This window comes from Morone saxatilis, unplaced genomic scaffold, assembly GCF_004916995.1.
Source record: "Morone saxatilis isolate NCDOM2014 unplaced genomic scaffold, NCSU_SB_2.0 Contig23, whole genome shotgun sequence".
Classification (NCBI taxonomy): Eukaryota; Metazoa; Chordata; class Actinopteri; family Moronidae; genus Morone; species Morone saxatilis.
Window position 1 is genome coordinate 18,536,483 of NW_023339796.1, and position 18,475 is coordinate 18,554,957.

At 40.6% G+C, this 18,475-nt stretch overlaps 3 protein-coding genes across 4 annotated transcripts; 1 reads left to right on the forward strand and 2 right to left on the reverse strand.

Annotated features, from left to right (window-relative positions):
- Window positions 1–1,174: 1,174 nt before the first annotated feature.
- rab18b (RAB18B, member RAS oncogene family) lies at window positions 1,175–5,325 on the reverse strand. The gene is made up of 7 exons (XM_035671072.1): window positions 5,125–5,325; window positions 4,648–4,703; window positions 4,469–4,530; window positions 3,783–3,855; window positions 3,323–3,441; window positions 2,965–3,031; window positions 1,175–2,234 (listed from the first exon to the last, which is right to left on the reverse strand). The coding sequence occupies exons 1-7, from the start codon at window positions 5,190–5,192 to the stop codon at window positions 2,062–2,064; spliced, it is 618 nt and encodes a 205-aa protein (XP_035526965.1). The 5' UTR covers window positions 5,193–5,325; the 3' UTR covers window positions 1,175–2,061.
- Window positions 5,326–6,481: 1,156 nt separating this feature from the next.
- Window positions 6,482–9,631, forward strand: LOC118335177 (patched domain-containing protein 3). The gene is made up of 4 exons (XM_035671389.1): window positions 6,482–7,201; window positions 7,295–7,416; window positions 7,494–7,639; window positions 8,112–9,631. Exons 1-4 carry the CDS (start codon window positions 6,482–6,484, stop codon window positions 9,629–9,631), a joined length of 2,508 nt encoding a protein of 835 aa, XP_035527282.1.
- Window positions 9,632–10,437: 806 nt separating this feature from the next.
- On the reverse strand, window positions 10,438–18,405 carry yme1l1b (YME1-like 1b). 2 transcript variants are annotated; one of them, XM_035670573.1, is made up of 18 exons: window positions 18,198–18,405; window positions 17,497–17,634; window positions 17,215–17,392; window positions 16,850–16,948; window positions 16,468–16,577; window positions 15,961–16,111; window positions 15,788–15,871; window positions 15,241–15,393; window positions 14,921–15,073; window positions 14,602–14,734; window positions 14,043–14,105; window positions 13,733–13,845; window positions 13,439–13,594; window positions 13,045–13,196; window positions 12,830–12,956; window positions 12,676–12,749; window positions 12,476–12,562; window positions 10,438–12,359 (listed from the first exon to the last, which is right to left on the reverse strand). In XM_035670573.1, the coding sequence occupies exons 1-18, from the start codon at window positions 18,222–18,224 to the stop codon at window positions 12,216–12,218; spliced, it is 2,142 nt and encodes a 713-aa protein (XP_035526466.1). In that variant the 5' UTR covers window positions 18,225–18,405; the 3' UTR covers window positions 10,438–12,215. The 2 variants fall into 2 exon arrangements, with proteins under 2 accessions (XP_035526466.1, XP_035526465.1); XM_035670572.1 differs by having other exon boundaries at window positions 15,241–15,414.
- Between the last annotated feature and the right edge of the window lie 70 nt (window positions 18,406–18,475).

Here is an 18,475-nt window from a genome sequence, read left to right on the forward strand (position 1 = left end):
AATAGGTTTCTCACAATGTGATGTCTGAAGAACAAAATTCAATGTTTTCTGGTACTTTCTTGAACAGAAAACATCTCTATAATGAGTGAGACACACAACATGTCATCTGTTTTTGATGTTAAATGACATAAATGCCAAATGAGATCTTAGGAATTTTCTGACCTCAATATGGAGTCAACAAAAATGAATATTATTGGAAATATAGAGAGCACGATAAGCCTCTGGGGAATGTCTACTCTGCCCTCTGTACGGGAGCACCTAGTCTAGGGGAGAGACTTGTGGGGAGCGTCCTGTTCCATCTGAGGACATCCTGACACCAAACATAAGCTTGTAATCACACTCTGTGCTCTGGGGCTATTTTACAAAACATGATTAACAGGACTTTTCCACTCGTGTCCCGGTTTTGGTCTGTTTTTTTTTTTTGACATTTTGTGCAAAGAATGTTTTCAGTCTTGCATGTACGACAGGCTAGTCATCAACAAAGTATTATGGAAAGAGCACCTCACTCCTATTTCCACTGTAAACCTGCTTTTGATTAGGTGGGCTTCTTCACAACATGGAAACTAAAAGGCAAATGGCAATTAAACAATAATTAGTCTGGAGTGACGGCATCTTGAGGTTGTCATTTATTTCAGTTTGAAACAATACAAACGTTACTGGACCATAACCCGAGCAAATGCCATTCAATGTTAAGGCAGATATCAATTTAACATAGTGCTAAATATGATTTAAGTAGGCGCACAGCAAAAGCAACAAGAAAAGGGTACGGGGATAGAAGAGGGGAAAGGTCCACATGATTCTAAACAAGAAAAAAAGAATTCAAACAAATAGCAATGATACATTAAACAAATGTCTTAGGAATGCTCTCGTATTATAATTTGTGAGAAATGCCTTCAGTAAGTTAGTGGGACATTCTAGAGACTACAACACCACACAGAAACTGCAAAATAAAGGGGGGGCACAAACTTACAGGTCAGGCTGAGACTAAATGGCAAAACTGAACTAAAAGTGAGTAGAAGAGCATATTTTATTGCAAGAACTCTCAATACTGTAAACCTTAGACTTGCAGCTGTGGACGTTATGGTCCAGATCAAACATGCAAAGAAAAAGACAGGTTTGGTTGACAGGAAAATACACGTACAAGTACAAAGGAGAGTCCTTTTACTTGTCTTTGGATTTCTTCCATGAAGACAGGAAAAAAAAAAAAAAAAAACGGGAATCCGTTCATTTGAAAGCCTCTATACATACAAAGAATTTGATGGAAATCACCATCAAATGAATAATAATTAAAAATAATTCAATTAACAGAAAAAAATGAACTGGTGTCAGTAACTGGGGTCCATAGTGAAATGTCTTATTCGGCATTCAGTGTTCTGGTGCATAATGACGGATGTTAGATGGAGGCCAACACGCGCTCCACATAACAAGTCTCGTCCACCACTACCCTCAATCCAAGTGATGTGTTTCATATGAAATAAAGCTCGTCATGTGGAACATTTTGTACTTTAATTTTTGCAGCTACATAGAAGTCGACATTTACAGCTCGCAAATCATAAGCAGGGAACTAGTTTTTTCCTGGAAGTGAGGGATTGAGGATACTTCTTTACTGATTATTATGAATCCTTTGGAGTAAAATTTGACTGTACTGTAACCTACAAAATTAGTTCATGTTATCGGCACTATGCTACTAACCTGATCGCTTAATGTACAACAGAAACACTGTTGCCAATACGAAAAATTCAAACCAGACATGTACTCCTATGACGTACGCCTGGCATGGTTATGACAATTTAAAAACACTATACTTCCTTAGACAAGAGGCTATTTTTGCACGATCCTTTCATTTATGTTTTGAACAGAAAGTAGTGACATGTGACATGTGACAGATGATGGTTGAAAAGGAAGTGTGCAAACAGCAAAGTCCTTTTGACTGACAGAACTACTCCAACAATTAACTTTTTGTTAAAAGTACTCATCCAGTTCCACCTCTATTTCACCCCCCTCTGTTTCTGGTCCGTAGTCATTCCGATCAGCTTGGTGCTTTTTTGGTTCTGTCCAGTTTCAGGGTATGGAACAGTATCCTCCACATGCCCTGCCCCCGCCCTGCTCCTGATCCCCCAGACGGAGCTTCTGACCCTGGTTTTCACTCTCCCAAAGCCCCGGAGTCTGGAGGATCTTCTCCACAAGCTCCTCAAAGGCACACTGGACGCCATCTTTGGTCTTTGCACTGGCCTCTGTACAAAGGAAAGAGGGTTACCAAGATTTATGAGATCAGTATAAAAAAAAATAAAACTGGCAGAACACTTTCCAAAATGTTACAATGAAAAAAAAAACCCTACACGTCAGCTTTTAAATCCAAAACAGAGCAAAACATCCTTTTACAACACAGTAAAACTAACGAATAGAGATTTCAAAATGTCCACGTGTTGACAAACATGACATATAAAGGATGAAATGACTTCATTTAAGAAGCAGCAGACATCCAGTGGGATGAAGACATCCTCACAGGGGATTAAATCCACGACATCTTCTTGCCCAACCCTTTTCAAAACCCCTTAATTTAGCCGTTCTAAAATGGAAACTCCACAGAAATGTTAACCTAATTTCCCAGAGAGGGGCAGATTGGAGATGAGAATCAGGAACACGTGTAGACATGGATCTGATAAATGAAAGCCCACTAGATTTTAATCATAATGCACTTCTTCTGGAGTGGCCGCATCTTTCAGCGCAGCTCTGACAGTAGAGACTCAAAAATGCCAAAGCAGTATAAACAACGCAACAAACCCAAACTAAATGCATGACTTACTAAGTGATGTCCCGACTTGTTCCAACTACGCAATTACAGTTCTGACTTTAAAGTACAGTATGGTACATTTTAATGGCGCTAAGTTACATTTTATGGCTCTATTAGTTTAAATGACCGTGTCTTACCGTGTCTGATTTTACTTTATCACGGATACTTACCAATAAAAAGCATGGAGTGTTTCCTAGCAAATTTCAATCCCTCATTTCGCTCCACTTCATGGTCGTCCTGAAAACCAAAAAGACATTCTATGTAGTTTTCTCTCTATGAAATACATATGGTAAAAGATTACACTTTGAATATTTCTGGTGTTTTTGATTGTCATTTTTTAATAATAATAATCTGAGAGGTGTGTATTAAGCCAAGGTTCACATTAAAGCCATGTGTGAGCCTTTATACTCCATATCCTGCACATAAATTACTAGAAATCCAACATCTGTCTACGATGGGCTGGTGGGACAGTGACATCTGTAACTGTTTAAACTTTACACATCAAACTGACACCAGCTACTGACTCACCTTATCAATTTTGTTCCCAACAAGCATTTTTACAATGTCGTTGCGTGTTGTGTAGGTTTCCAGTTCATTCAGCCAGTTCTCCAGCTTCATAAAAGTGTCGCGCTTTGTGACGTCATACACTGCAAAAAAACCATGCAAACAGAGAGAAAGAGTCAGAGGGGATGTATTTTCTTCATTTTAAGACGACACTACATTCATCTGATGGCTGTTGATTGACAGTATGAGCACTTCGCTGATGCCTTTAACCAAGGTGACTTCAATTAGCTTGCACAGTATAATTGATTTCAATGTTTTGTTTGTAAAATGACAAGAGACATAGGCAAGAAGTGACAAACAGTATGTCTGTGACCCTGGACGGATTATGTAAAAAAAAAAAAACAGAGTAGATATGATTTTTTTTGTGAAAGATTTTTGTTCCTAGGTCTCATATTGAGCGTGCTACGTGGCTATTGCTGTTTACCAAGTATGACTCCCTGTGCACCGCGGTAGTAGCTGGGTGTCAGGGTGCGAAACCTTTCCTGTCCAGCCGTGTCCTGCAAAAGTAAAAACACTTAAGATCAATGGCAGAAAACAAAAAGACTCCATGATACCACATTTTTAAGACAAACAGGAACACTAGCCAAGTCTGCAAGGTCCCAGTCCTGTCCTACTGTGAAACCGGCCATTGCCTGAGGAGTGTTTTGTTTTTGTTTTGCAATCCTTTGCATCCTTCATATTGGTCAAATGGTAAAAAACAGGAATGCCCAGGGGAAGAACAAACACAGAAACACTGAAAGAGCTGGCAAAACCATATTTATATGTAGTTGTGTACTAATCTAGACAGAACAACATTCTAATATCTATGCAATGATTTTAATTAAAAATAAAGACACTAAATTGTGAACATGTAATATGAGCCTTGCAGACAAATGATATGGGACTTCAGTGTTAGGGCTTGGGCTTTGGCCTCCCTGTGTATGCTGTGTTTTCATTGGACATTGGGACTGGGCCACTTTAGGCCTCATGAAAGGAAGTTTACTTTGTTTTTCAGTTTCTTTCTGAGATTCTGGCTGTGCAATGTCGCCATCTTGTGGAAAAACCTTGTAGTTCACCATGTTTTTCCTGACAACACAAACAAACTGTGGACAATGGTGACTTCAGTCTTACCCATATGGCGAGCTTTGCTCTGTTCCCATCTATTGCCAGTGTCTTTACTTTGAAATCCACACCTGGACAGAGAGAGAGAGTGTTTAAGGACTTTAAATGGTTAATTTTAAATGATCAGTAGTTTTCACAGGTCTGTGAATATGTGTGTATGTACATCTGTGTGTGTGTGTGTGTAAAACCTATTGTCGCTGACTGTTCTGGATCAAAAGTGTCTTCAGTGAACCTCAGGAGGAGACTGTTAGGGGAAATAAAGATCATATGGAAATAAGCATGGCATACAGTACAATAGGCCTTTGTGAGTTGACTATAAGCTCTATCAGCATCTCCCTCTGTCAGCTACAGGACGATCCCCACTGCTGTACAGTTTTAATGTTGACAACAGCCCGAGGAGCATCATCATCATCATCTCTCATCAGCAAACAGAACACATGTTCAAAGTTTTACAGCTGCCTGTGTGACGTCGAGCTCATTTGTTAACTATTAGTCACCGTGTTAGCACTTTGAGCATTTGGCCTCAGTTGGGAGAAACTGAGGCCAAATGCTAGCTGTAGCAACAACTGCTGGGCAGCGGGGAAGAAACTCAGCGTTACATAACAAGAACAATATCAACATTAACAACAGGCTAGCCAGTCGGCTCGCTACAAACAGAGACACACCTGGACTTCCCGACTCCACTCTCGCCAATTATCAACAGCTTCAGAGTCGTTAGCACGTCGTCATCCATATTCCTGTGGGAGCTAGTTTGCCTTGCACTTGGCGATGTGTTTATCGATATATTTCACTTGTTTTTAGGGCAGCAGGCGGCTAGCAGGCGGCTCCGATGACAGCCTGCTGTTCACGTCACTTCCGCCCAACCTGCGTCGCATGACGTCACGGAATGATCACGCGGTTTCGAATACAAAACAATCAAATAAATACATGAATAAAAGATAAAAGAGGTTAAAAATGATAAAATGAAATGAAATAAAGCAATTCGTTATCACTATATTGTAAATGTGTTATTGTAGTACGTTAATACTGAATGAAATAAAATTAAATGTAAAATGTCTAAATAATACACAAAATGACAAAAGTGATACAACCATTTAGAGGTCAAGTATTGAGTCAAACAGTGAGTGATACAACCATTGTGCAGGACTTAGGTGGTTACATTGTGAATTTGTTAAGTTCTGTAATATATTGCTAGAAAATGTAAATGTATCTGTTGATGGTTTGTATAGGCCTATATATTTTAAATGTAGCTACATAATGTGCAATTTTTGCATGTTGTTTGTTCTTCATACTGTGAACAAGTGCACACTCTTCAGTCAATACTTTGCATTTCCATCCTCTTTGTTTTAAACACTACAACTCTTCACTTTAAAACAGATATATTTGACATGTTTTATTGTTAAATCTATTTTATATTCATGTTTCTAGACTTTTGCCATATTTCTTTTTCTTTTCTCTTGTATATTGTGACCTTTATCTACCAAAACACCAAGGCAAATTCTTTGTATGTGAAAACCTACACTGTAAACTTATTTCTGAATCTTTTGCTAATGTTGGCCAGTTCTCTCTGAAGCAGAAGTGGAGGGATTCAAGGGAAGTCTATCATAGTATGTCTTTGTTCTGGGCCATTGCTACTCTCATCAATCTTCAAAGACTCAAACTTTTAGGCTTATGTTACCTCAACCATGAGAAGGAACCACCTGGGGGTTTAACAATTGGAAACCAGTGACAGTAAGTATTGAAATGGAACCAGTGAACCATACTACACCTACTGTTCTTCAATAGGCTCTTTGACTGAGTCTTTCCTCAAACCTCATCTGCTTCTGTTCATTACAGAGACGGCCAACCCTGTTATTATGCAAATCTCATCTCATGAAGAAGCTGAAAAGAGTCTGCAGCACAATAAATACAGCTGGTTGTGAATACTCACGGCTCACTGCAATGTTAGTGTGACATTTCTGAAAAGAAGAGCAGCTCTTTTATATTTCCCAAATTTGTTTTTTGTACTAAATGTCAGCCAGAATGGCCAGATTCCACACAGATTGCATAGAGAGACCCATGCGCATCTGTTTTGAGAGGATGGGTCATTTTATTGGATCTCATCCCTGGTGGTTCTTGATTGCTCCCCTTATTCTCTCGACAGGTCTGGGGAGCGGATTTTTATTTCTCAGTGACAGAATGTCAAACAATATCGAAGAGCAATTTACACCTGTCGATGGACAAGCCAAGATGGAAAGGAAATACATCCAAGAAACCTTTCCAGGAAATGATTCCATGTTTTCCCGTTTAAGACTGAGCACAGATGGAAGTTTTGCAACTCTCATAGCTACAAGTGACAGCAATATTCTGACTGTGGAGTCACTTCAGGACATCCTAGACTTGGACTTTAAAGTCAGAAGTATGGTAGTACAGTTTGACAACCACTCATTTGAATATATGGATGTTTGTGCTGAGGTGTTGGGATCTTGCAATTCTAATGACATTTTAGATATCATTGAATACAAAGCCAACAATATAAACACAGTCAATCTGACATTTCCGTGGTATGACTTTGATTTTAGGAGCTTTTCTTTATATTTAAGTCTGGGGAGTGTGAATTTGCGCAAGGAGAGCTCAGTTGTTGAAAGTGCTAAAGCCATACAGCTCTATTACTATTTACGTGAGGACAACAAGACAAAAACTGACCTTTGGCTGGAAAGCTTCATTCATTTGGTCTCAAATGTATCATCAACTTCCATTCAGGTAAGCAAAACTTGATCACATCCCAGTGTTTTAAATGATCAGCTTTTTGTGTCATCAAGTGGCTTCTGCTAAACGTATCAATAATGTCTCTAGGTGTCTTACTCAACCTCCATGTCAATGCAGTGGGAATTTCAAAAATCCACAGCTTCCATCATCTATTTATTCTCCATCACCTACGCCATTGCCATCACATTTTCAATCATATCCTGTTGGAGGTCAGTAAAACATGCTGCTGAACATGTGCAATGTATTTTGGATGCATGGCTCTTTTTGATGTCTGCTTTTCTTTCAGGTTGGATAATGTGAGGACAAAGGTGTGGGTGGCATCCTGTGGGGTGCTCTCCACTGGTCTAGCAGTCCTAAGCGGTTTTGGTGCGCTGTTGTTGCTGGATCAACCTTTTGTGATGACAGTTGCCTCCTGCCCTTTCATGATATTAGGTAGGTTGAGCTGAACATCCAGGTCCTTCAGTCAAAGTTAGAAAGTACTTAAAACACCATTACTTCCTACATTACTATATACCGGAACTCATTTAACAATTCTGATAGAAATCTAATATAATTAAATTTTAATCTGCTTTTTATTTAGCTGTAAAGATCATGTTAAACAATGCTGATGTTGTGATCTCATAATGTACATTATATTTTTCTTGTTATGTCACATACACATTGAGGGATTTACCAGTTAGGGGGTTCCTGGACCCTGGCAGCTCACCTTGGTGTAGCCACCTTGCTGCAGTGGCAATGGGTTAGACTCCAACATTTGCTGTGTTTCATCCCTCCAAATTCCATATTAAATTTGCAATTAATCAGATTACCAAAGAACAAGTGACAGTTGCCAACCTGCACACAAAACAGGAAAGAGTCACATTTGCCATTTTTAAAATCTCTTTCTCTGACTTTTGATCTGAAGGTATTGGACTGGATGATATGTTCATCATGATTTCTTGCTGGCAGAGGACCCGTGTTCTGGACAATGTCCCCGGCCGCCTGGCTGAAACCTACAAGGACGCTGCCGTCTCCATCTCCATCACCACGCTGACCGATGCCCTGGCTCTCTTCCTGGGCTACAGTTCGCCCTTTGGTTCAGTCCAAGCCTTCTGCCTGTACGCTGGGATTTCTATTTGCTTCTGCTATTTGTACAGCATCACTTTCCTGGGGGCGTGCATGGCTTTGAATGGACAGAGGGAAGCAGAGAACAAGCACTGGTTCACCTGTGCCAAAATCCCAGAAGACTTACCAACCAGGAACTCCAAAGCCTTCAGTATCTGCTGTGTTGGGGGGAGCTACGATCGAATCACTGAAAAGGAGGAAACTGAGCCCATGACTCACATTTTTGAGCGGTTCTACGGCCCATTTCTGACCCACAACTGGATAAAGTCATGTGTATTAATCATTTACACTGGCTATCTGGCTGTTAGTATCTATGGTTGTTTTATCTTAAAGGAGGGACTCGATATCAAGAATCTGGCTTTAGATGATTCCTACATCAATAATTACTACAACAATCAAAGGCAGCACTTCTCTGAGTATAGCTGTATTGTGATGGTAACAGTAAAGCAGCCCCTGCTTTACTGGGATCAGGATGAACAGAAGCGTCTGCACTCATGCATTTCAAATTTTGAAAGCCTGAACTTTATCAATGGCACCTTTGCTTGGTTTCTTTCCTTTCAACAGTATGCAAAAGCAACCGGTCTCAATATAAGTTCTCCAGGGGCTTTCCAAACACATCTGCTCCATTTCTTAGAACTCAACTCCATGTTCAAGCAAGACATCAACTTCACAGCAGACAATGAGATTCAGGCTTCTCGCTTTTTCATTCAGTCACTCAACAAAACCACGATGAAGGACATGATGACTGGACTCAGGAAAACAGCGGAGGATTGTCAAAAAGAGCTCCTGGTGTACCACCCTGCTTTCATCTACTTTGACCAGTATACTGTCATTATGGACAACACCATTCAAACCATCCTGGTGGCTGTGATGGTGATGCTCGTCGTCTCACTCATCCTGATACCCAGTCCTTTTTGTTCTGTGTGGGTGGCTTTTGCAGTTTGTTCAGTCATTGTTGGTGTGGCAGGGTTTATGGCTCTGTGGGGCGTAAACCTGGACTCTATTTCCATGATCAACCTGGTCATGTGCATTGGTTTTTCTGTAGATTTCTCAGCACATATTTCTTACTCTTTTGTGTCCAGCTGTAAGAGTGACATCAATGAGAAAGCTATAGATGCGTTGGCCCATTTAGGCTATCCGATACTGCAAGGAGCATTGTCCACTGTTTTAGGAGTGGTGGCGCTGTCCATGTCTGGGAGTTACATCTTCAGGACATTCTTCAAGATCGTGTTTCTTGTCATTACATTTGGGCTGCTCCACGGCTTAGTGTTTATTCCGGTGTTTCTGACACTGTTTAGGGCCTGTTGGAAGTGGTGTTAAAATGGGCATTTCCATTAAACTTAAATTTGAATTCTTCACTCTTTTTGTTTAAAGAAATGTAATCTAAAATGATACTGTAGCTGATGTGTAGAATTTTCCTTTTTTTAACATATTTGTGGAAACGGTGACTAAGTTTCCAGCCTCTTTCCAGTCTCCTTGTCAACACGTGTTTCCCGCTACCTAACCTGAGCCCAAAGCAACTGCTGACGACATCTGCCTCACAGCTAGCCCACTGCCTGTGTGTCTGTTGGAACTACAGTGATACTATGAAGTACGTTTAGTGCCCACCTCCACAGATATCGAAGCAATCAAATTACAGTACTGACATCATCATTTAGATCAGTGGTTTTAAACTTTTTTCACAATAAAGACCTCTAAAGTGACACAACTTAGACCTTGGACCCTATTTTATAACACTTGACTCAGGGTCCTCCATCTGATTTTTGCTGATTTTTAGATGTTTTATTACAGAATGGTATAAAATAGTCATACACTGCCACTGTCTTAGTTGTGGATGGAATTATAGTGAAAATGTATGATTCCACTTTTTGCTGAGGACCCCTAGAATCCTCTCAAGGACCCCTGGACCCCCACTTTGAAACCACTGATGTAGAGGGTACTATCACAGTAAATAAAGCCTAAATAAGTGAGCCAGTGTCATACTAAATAATAATGAGAATTATTCCTAATTTATTCTGTTCTGGCATATCAGATGAGTGAACTCTGTGGATTTTGTTTAATTTCTAACAATGGTATCTGAGGTAAATCTTTAACACACTAATCACATACCTCACACACACCAAAAATCAGAAGTTTTTATTTGCGCTTTATTTATTTATTTCAGCGTCACAAACATTCACAAACCATTGCTATCACACTGTTGAGAGATTTTGTCAATCAACAACAGAGAGCCATTCAATGTGTTCACAGCATAAAAGCTTTTCTATACATCTATATACAATGTTTCCATTACATCATGATCATATATGTACACAGCTAAACATAGATAAAAGGCCAATAAACAGAAGAAATAGTGTCGCAAATTAAAGCGAAATAAACCCTGCAGAAAAAGGTAACACTATGAAGTATAACATATGCTGGTGGTTATCTTGACAGGAGCTATACCTTAAAGGAAATCAGAGTGTTGTTGCTCTAACTATTCACTTTAAAACTGACACATTTGACATTTTAAGAGGCATAACTGCAAGTTTCTACCCACAAGCTGTGTTGAAGAAATGTCATATTTAAAATCAAGGATGTCACTTTACAATCAGACTTATTACAGCATAACTTCCTATATTCACAGAGCAATGTCAGGAAGCACTGAACATTGGCTTAGACATCTTTCTTCCACTGCACTGTGTGACATCTCTCTGCTTTGAAGTAATGACAAAGAAGACAGCAAGAGACAATACCTGACATAATTCACCTTGTTTGTCTGAATAATCTAAAGTTTAAGAGTCTTTAATCCACTCGTTATTACAAGAAAAACTGATATTTTGCTGAGAGGTTTTTCAGAACTTGGGGCTATTTAAATAAATTAGGCCAAGGTTACAACCTTAAAATCCTAGATTTCAATGCTTTATCACTACATAAACAGAGTTTGTATTTGTCACATGCTTTTTGAGTAGCAGTTTTTGATCCATCTGTACACGCAGCATCAATGAAATAAATTACATGAGTGCTTTTTAATTTGTACACTTATCCAAAGTGCTGAGACCTTAAAGCTTAACTTTATACACTTTCTACTTTAAAGAAAAAGATTCACACATACAGTACATTCCCCAAAAGGCCACCTTTAAAAGTAAGTAACAGGGACATATGCAGAGGGGTACATCAGGACAGGAGAATGTATATCTCCCAATAATCCCAGACACAAAGAATCAAATGGAAAGTTCTGCACCCCCCACCATTACAGTTTTAGGTGCCAAATTGAGAAACACAGTCGAGTATAGCCTGAACTCGCAGATATTCCAGACCAATAACAGACACGAACACTGGAAGACAACTGACAAATGGGAGTTGACATTGAATTGAGATAAAGTCTACTTGCCACAATTACACAGTATCTTTGGATTAAAGATACATGGTGCTCAGCATTTCCCATTAACAGAAAAGGAATCCATGGAGACTTGGCTGAACAGAATTAGACCAAATTCCAACTACTTTTTCACATTAAAAACACGAATCCTATGCAGATACTGTTTTCACGTTTGAGGTGCACAATTACATTCATGATCTTTTCCTCCCACCAACTGATAAAGTGACACGAGCAACATCCTCAGCATCCTTTCATTTTTATCACATACAATGAAGGTCTTAAATTCTGGAAAGTCCTGTGTAAGTTTCACATAACAGAACTACTTATTTGGGAATATTGATGAGATTAAACAAAGGTGACAGCATAAAGATGTGACATAGTCCCACATAAGCACTTGTCAAAAGACTTTGTGAATGCAGGTAATGACTTCTTACTCCTCTGATTTACTGCTCATGTCCATCCCTCCTTCCATGACCCCTGAGCTCATAACATCTGACCACTTTCCACACTGCTACCCCCTGATTGTTGCTTCCTTCACTGGTTTCATCTGACCTCCAGGTTCTTGCCCTCCAGGACCAGCTGGATCTCTTTGGCGTCCAGTGTCTCGTACATGAGCAGAGCATCTGCCAGGTTTTTGTGCTCTTTGGCACGAGACTTCAGCAGGGCTTTGGCACGCTCATAAGACTCCTGGAGACAGCAAGGGAAAAGATGGTGAGAGAAGGTTTTACAAGAGCTGGTTGGGTCGCTGAGTTGCGTTTTTTTAATCGAAATGTCCAAAAAATAAAATAAAAATTCCCACAGACCTTCAGTAACACCCTGATTTCATGCTCCACAGCTGCTTGGGTCTCTGGGCTCTGGGCTGTCATGTCAGTATAGGTCATCACACCCAACTGGGAGACAGAAATTGGTAACAAATGCATAAATGTATGTAAAATGACTGTAGTCTGTGATGCATGTGTGGTACAAATACTACGAACAGTTATCCCTTTTCAAATAAGCCTACCTTTTCACACATTCCAAATCTGGTCACCATCATCTTAGCGATCTTTGTAGCACTATCAAAGTCACTTGATGCACCTGAAGAAGAATCACAAATATGCGAGTTTCCGATGTCAGGGAATCAAGATCTTTCTGCCCTTTTCAGAGCCCTTTCTTACCGGTTGTAATGTACTCTTGGCCAAATATGATCTCCTCTGCCACGCGGCCGCCCATACTGACGTCCATCTGGGCCAGCAGCTGAGAGCGAGTCTCACTCCAGCGATCGTTCTCTGGGAGCATGGACACCTGAGAGGAGACATTGAAGTTTAAAGTAAAGAGTAATTGTAGCAGACCTGGTGTCAAAGCTTAGTTTACAAGCTCTAGGTTTCCTTACATGTCCCAGACTGGGGCCTCTGGGCATTATAGTAGCCTTGTTAATTGGCATGGCGTCTTTGGTGTAGTAAGCTACGATTGCATGGCCTGATTCATGGTACGCTGTGATGATCTTGTTCTTCTTGTCTATTTCTGCACTCCTCCTCTCAGGGCCTTGAAGAAAGAAAAAGAAAATAAAAAATTGAAGAAAAAAGGGGATTAAAAATCAGACAAAAAGTATAAAAAAGACAAGACGATAAGAGTGATCCCTCATAATAAATAAGCTTTTTCTGTGCTAGATATAAACATTCGACCAAGGTAAGGATTAGTAGAAAGATTAAGCATTTTATAATAATTGCAGGCAAGCCAACTAATGAGGAAGTTGGTAAAGAAAGCAAAGCTTCTGTGTTACTCACCCATGAGGATTTTATCTTTAGCAAACTCCAGTTCTTTCAGGGTGACCATGTCTTTGCCATCAACTGCTGCCTTCAGGGCAGCCTGGTTGACCAGATTTTCCAGGTCAGCGCCAGAGAAGCCCACTGTGCCCCGAGCAATAATATTGGCCTCAATAGCTGCAGAGAGAACACAGAACATCAACAGTCAGTCTAGGTCTTAGGCTAAGCTACTGTTTTTATATTATCTACTATAATAATACATAGGAGAAAGAATATTGTAACCAAATTCTGTATTAGCAGATGCTAATCTCACACCTGGATCCACTTTAATCTTCTTTAGATACCAGTTGAGGATCTCTGTGCGTCCTTTCACGTCTGGTTTGGGGACAGTCACCTGCATGTCAAAACGTCCAGGGCGGATCAGGGCACTAAGAGAGAGGATCAGTTGGTTGGTAAAATACATACCATGTCAGCATACAACTCTGTGTCACTGCATTAACAACAGCCGCAGAGCTCATTTTTTGTTATTGACTAGGAGAACTGTGACTGTAAGGGGTGTAAAGCCTGACATTTGTAAGCTGTGACATTTTCACAGGCTAAGCAAGAGACAGAAAGGTAAACATACTTATCCAAAGCCTCTGGGAAGTTGGTTGCTCCAATGATGATCACGCCCTCATTTGGTTTAAACCTACACAATAAGATCACAGAGTACATGCAGGTCAGTGTCTGCAATGCAGTGACTCTTGTTTTCTTCTGTTTTCTCACCACAGCAATTTTCAGCATTCAAATTTATATTTTGAGCCAGCAATGCAGTACTTCATATATTCTTGTTTAGACCAATACTGTTCTTTAGAAGCTGTAGTTGTAGCCAGTCAAACGCAGGCCACATTGCATATCAGTCAGTGGGACTGCTTGAAGGTTGGATAAGATTTACAGGATAAAATACATTCCATTATGGTTATTTTATTTATAGATGGTAAACATTTCTCTAAATGTACTGCATCACAATACAAAATGTTATACATCATGACAGAAGATCTTGTTTCATATGACCCACCCATGCACTGTAAACCCACCATATTGCCTGGAGGACGTGCCAAATTTGCTTTAATCTAAATTAAAACAACTCCTCACTCAGTGAATTCCCACAATGTAAAAATGCAACAGAGAATTTTAGAGATTACCCATCCATCTCAGCGAGCAGTTGGTTGATAGTCTGTCTGGAATAAGGGTGCATGGGAGACTCAATCCTTTTCCCACCAACACTATCCAGTTCATCAATGAAGATCACACAGGGAGCATTGGCTTTAGCCTCCCCTAGAAAAAAAGTAGCAAGACAAATATATAAAGAAAACACAAAATACACCACACAATATTCAGCACAACAATAATAATTACTGTTTTTGCCACAGCCTGTATTAGAGGAAGTCGGCTTTACACACTCAAGTGGCTTGTAAGAAAGGTAGAGGAAATATATAATAATAATTATTTTATAAAACCCACTGAAAAGGTTCCTGATGCGGCTGGCTCCCACTCCAACAAACATCTCATCAAACTCGGACCCAGAGGCATAGTAGAACGGTACATCAGCCTCTCCTGCCACAGCTCTGGCCAGCAGAGTCTTTCCCGTCCCTGGAGGACCAACCAGCAGAACACCTACACAGGCAGGGAGGACGAGATGAAGGATGAAGAGAGAAACACAAAAAGACAAAGTCCTGAATGGAAGTGTGCAATCACCACATCAGGTGAAAAGTCATCATAACCATAACACTCGCAAGAGCAGAACATAGAAAAATCAAGACTCTATAAAAGGATAGCCCTACCTTTTGGCAGCTTTCCACCCAAGGCTGTGAACCTTTGTGGGTTTTTCAGGAACTCCACCACTTCCTGCAGCTCATTCTTAGCTTCTTCTACCCCTTTGACGTGCTCAAATGTCACGTTTTTCATCTGGACAGGGTCAACTGCCGAGTCCAGGCCTGATGTGGTCCGGAACCGCACTATCCGAAATGGTTAGATTAAAGTTCGAAAATCACACTGCATGGCACGGTTAATGAACACACACACGCACACACTGCCTGTTACTGAGCATGATTTAAGAAACACATCTGATTACATATATATTAGTGCTTCAATACGGCAGCTTATAAGTGGTTTCTGTAGTCCGCAAAGAGCAGAACATGGTTCAGTAAATAAAGCTTTGTTATTTTCTTTCATGGGTTACTACATGTTCAATATGCATGGATTAGTTTAGTAAAGGCAAATGCTGAGCTTTATTATTATTAATAATACTTTAGTATATTAAAATGCAAATATGTTGAAGATTTAAAAAAAACTTAAAAAGCCACTTCAAAGGAGAAAAGGAGCCTTTACCCGATATAAAGGGGGTTTTGGAGATACCATAGAGCCCAACAAGAAGCAGCACCAGCAGGATGAGACGAGTCCTCCTGAGAGACTCTGAACAGTTGGAGCAGGAAAACTATACATCAGTGGTGTTTAATGCTTAATAATGGATTCAAGTAGAGTGTCTCTGTGTTAAAACCTGCCTTGTGTGCGTTGTGTCAAGGCTTGGGCTTTCAGGAAACCCTCCGCGAAGCCCTTCTTGAAAGCATCCTGCTGGCCTTCAGGTATGTTTTTGTTCTTTGACAGACTGTCTAGACTTTCAATGTCAACCCCCTTGTCACGTGTCAGGAAACCCTGCAGTACAAGGTAAGATTGGTCAGGAGTATTCACACGGCCTGAACACTACTTCACTTGTATCAGTCCTTGACTCTCAAGGCGATGACACTGGACACACTTTAAGAAACACTTTGACTTAAGGTGCACCTGCCTTTCTCTTTAGATTCGTGCGTGGGCAGAACAGCCGGAGGCCCCTTTTGTTCTATCAGCCGATTTCAAAATGCTAAGGCTACACTTACTGGTATCCAGTTTAAAGCTGTATCTTTAACATGCTTATTACATTAAGAACATTGAGGAAATTAATAAGCACATTTAACATATCCATAACATGCTTAAGTATTTTCTTAAGCACACGAACATCTCTAAGTACGTACCTTCATAAAAGATGGTGTGAAGCCTTCAGATTCAAGTGGGCGTTCAGAGGCTGACTGCAGTCGTCTGGTTTTGCTCCTAAAAGTTTTAAAGCCTCTGCTCTGGACCCACACTTGAAATATAGTAAGAATATAATGTTTAAGCAGATTATAAAGCTAACCAAGTTTCCAAGGCATATAACTAAGCATAAACATTGTAAATAAATATACACATTTTTAAAAGGTGTATAATCTATATGTAAAAATAGGAAACCATAGACACTATTGACAATTAACTGGAATATTTGGTCGTCTATACTGATCCAAATAACAACCTGAATATAAAGCTTTGGATCAGTAATAAACTATTACACCACTTCAATAAATTCTTCTTATCCATAGTTACCTGGCCAATGTTGTAGCTCTGTGCTGACAGCCTGAAGAGCTGAAGGTTGCTGCCTGGAAAAAACTGGGGTCAACATGGCCATTGCACCAGACGAGAAGCCTGGAAAAGAGGACAAGGTATATCTGTTAACCAAAAAGTGGTAGCATAGGCCCTACTTGTGTGTAGTTGATCAAAGAGACTAGATGCATCGGCATCTGGTGATGAAATGTTACGAGGTCAAGTAAAACAACTTGGTGTATTCATTCGTGGATGATGACGAGGAGTCCAGGGAGTCCAGGGGGCTCTGGGTATGAGCACCGGCCACAGGCACACACACACATGCTACAGTATGTGAGATGTGTTATATCGAAGATGCACATTCTCACCATGCTTATTGTAGAAAAAGGAGTGCGTTGAAAGATGTGAGGTCCTCCAGGCTGTCTGTTCACCCGATGGAAGTGGCGCCTCCTGTAGACTCAAGCGTGGTAACATACGATTGACCAGCTCATCCAGCTGCTGTGCTCCCAGGTCTGATAGGCCAAGCTCACGCAGGTTCCACATGGGCTGCCCACAAATACATGATACCAGTTTGTGAATGAGATTTAGATTCTTCATAAAGTTGTTCTATAATATGTTTGTTTCTAAACGAGTGGAGCAGTAATGTATACCTCTGTGCAGTGTAGCTCTGAGTCGGAAGCATACTCCTTGGGTTTCCTTGCTGTGTAGGCGGCGCTGCTACTGCTGCTTCCCACTGAGCTCTTCATAGAGTGGAGGACATTGATGAGGTGGCTAAGAGGTACAGTCACCTGTGATCACATGCGATCAAACAGTGAGGGAAGGGCAAGTTCTGAACACCTGTTACAATCATCATCCCAAACCCCATTTGTTTGTTAGACCAGAGGCAGCTTAAATAGAAACTGCTGCTAGTCCATCAGATAGCCTGCTGTTAAGCTTATAATCCAGCTAGTTCTAAATAAAAATGTGCCCATATATTACATATTATTATTATCATTTGTCGGTTCAATAGACCGTCAGTAGCCAAACATGTCGTTCACTGACGCAGTTTCCCATCTGGCAGCAGAGGACACACTGGAAGACAACAGAACAGCAGCTAGCTGAAAGTCCCCTCAACGAGCCGCACAATCTTTATTTCAGTTTCATTATCGATAACGTTACACAGAATAATAACAACATTGACACGATGCCCAGCGCCCTAAAATATACACTTCTTTCAAATCGTCAAACCCTAACGAAAGGCCGTGCGGCTCCCAAGAGAACAAGGTGAACTTTGCCAACAGAACGGGGTTAGAACCAAAACAACAACAACAATGCTAACGTGAGCTCGGCCCCAGGCTCCCTGCTGTCTTACCTGTGGTTGCACGCTAAAAGAAAACATCTTTAATTCTCCCTGGTACAAAAACGGCCGTTAAGCTACTCGAGTTGCGCCACTGTGCCTGTGAGCTGGAGGTGTGTAACGTTATTTCTTCCACTTTATCTCGCTGTAGCAGACATAGCGAGGGTAAGTGCGAACTTCAGCGGCAGCCTGACGGCGCAACACACACCGGATATGACATCAGCCGTGCTACATTTCGCGTCGCTGTCGAAACCTGCTCTCCTTTTTCTGAGGTTCCGTTCATCCAGCTTCGA

Coding starts and splice junctions, on each gene's coding strand:
- rab18b (XM_035671072.1), bottom strand. CDS start 5,192: ATGGATGACGACGTGCTAACGACTCTGAAGCTGTTGATAATTGGCGAG. Junction 3,442..3,782: donor TGCACAGGGAGTCATACTTG/GTAAACAGCAAT, acceptor GTTTTTTTGCAG/TGTATGACGTCACAAAGCGC. Junction 3,032..3,322: donor TTGGGAACAAAATTGATAAG/GTGAGTCAGTAG, acceptor TTTGGTTTTCAG/GACGACCATGAAGTGGAGCG.
- LOC118335177 (XM_035671389.1), top strand. CDS start 6,482: ATGGCCAGATTCCACACAGATTGCATAGAGAGACCCATGCGCATCTGT. Junction 7,202..7,294: donor TATCATCAACTTCCATTCAG/GTAAGCAAAACT, acceptor TAATGTCTCTAG/GTGTCTTACTCAACCTCCAT. Junction 7,417..7,493: donor TCAATCATATCCTGTTGGAG/GTCAGTAAAACA, acceptor CTTTTCTTTCAG/GTTGGATAATGTGAGGACAA.
- yme1l1b (XM_035670572.1), bottom strand. CDS start 18,224: ATGTTTTCTTTTAGCGTGCAACCACAG. Junction 17,635..18,197: donor CTTTTAGCGTGCAACCACAG/GTAAGACAGCAG, acceptor ATGTGATCACAG/GTGACTGTACCTCTTAGCCA. Junction 15,872..15,960: donor CTTGACACAACGCACACAAG/GCAGGTTTTAAC, acceptor CCAACTGTTCAG/AGTCTCTCAGGAGGACTCGT.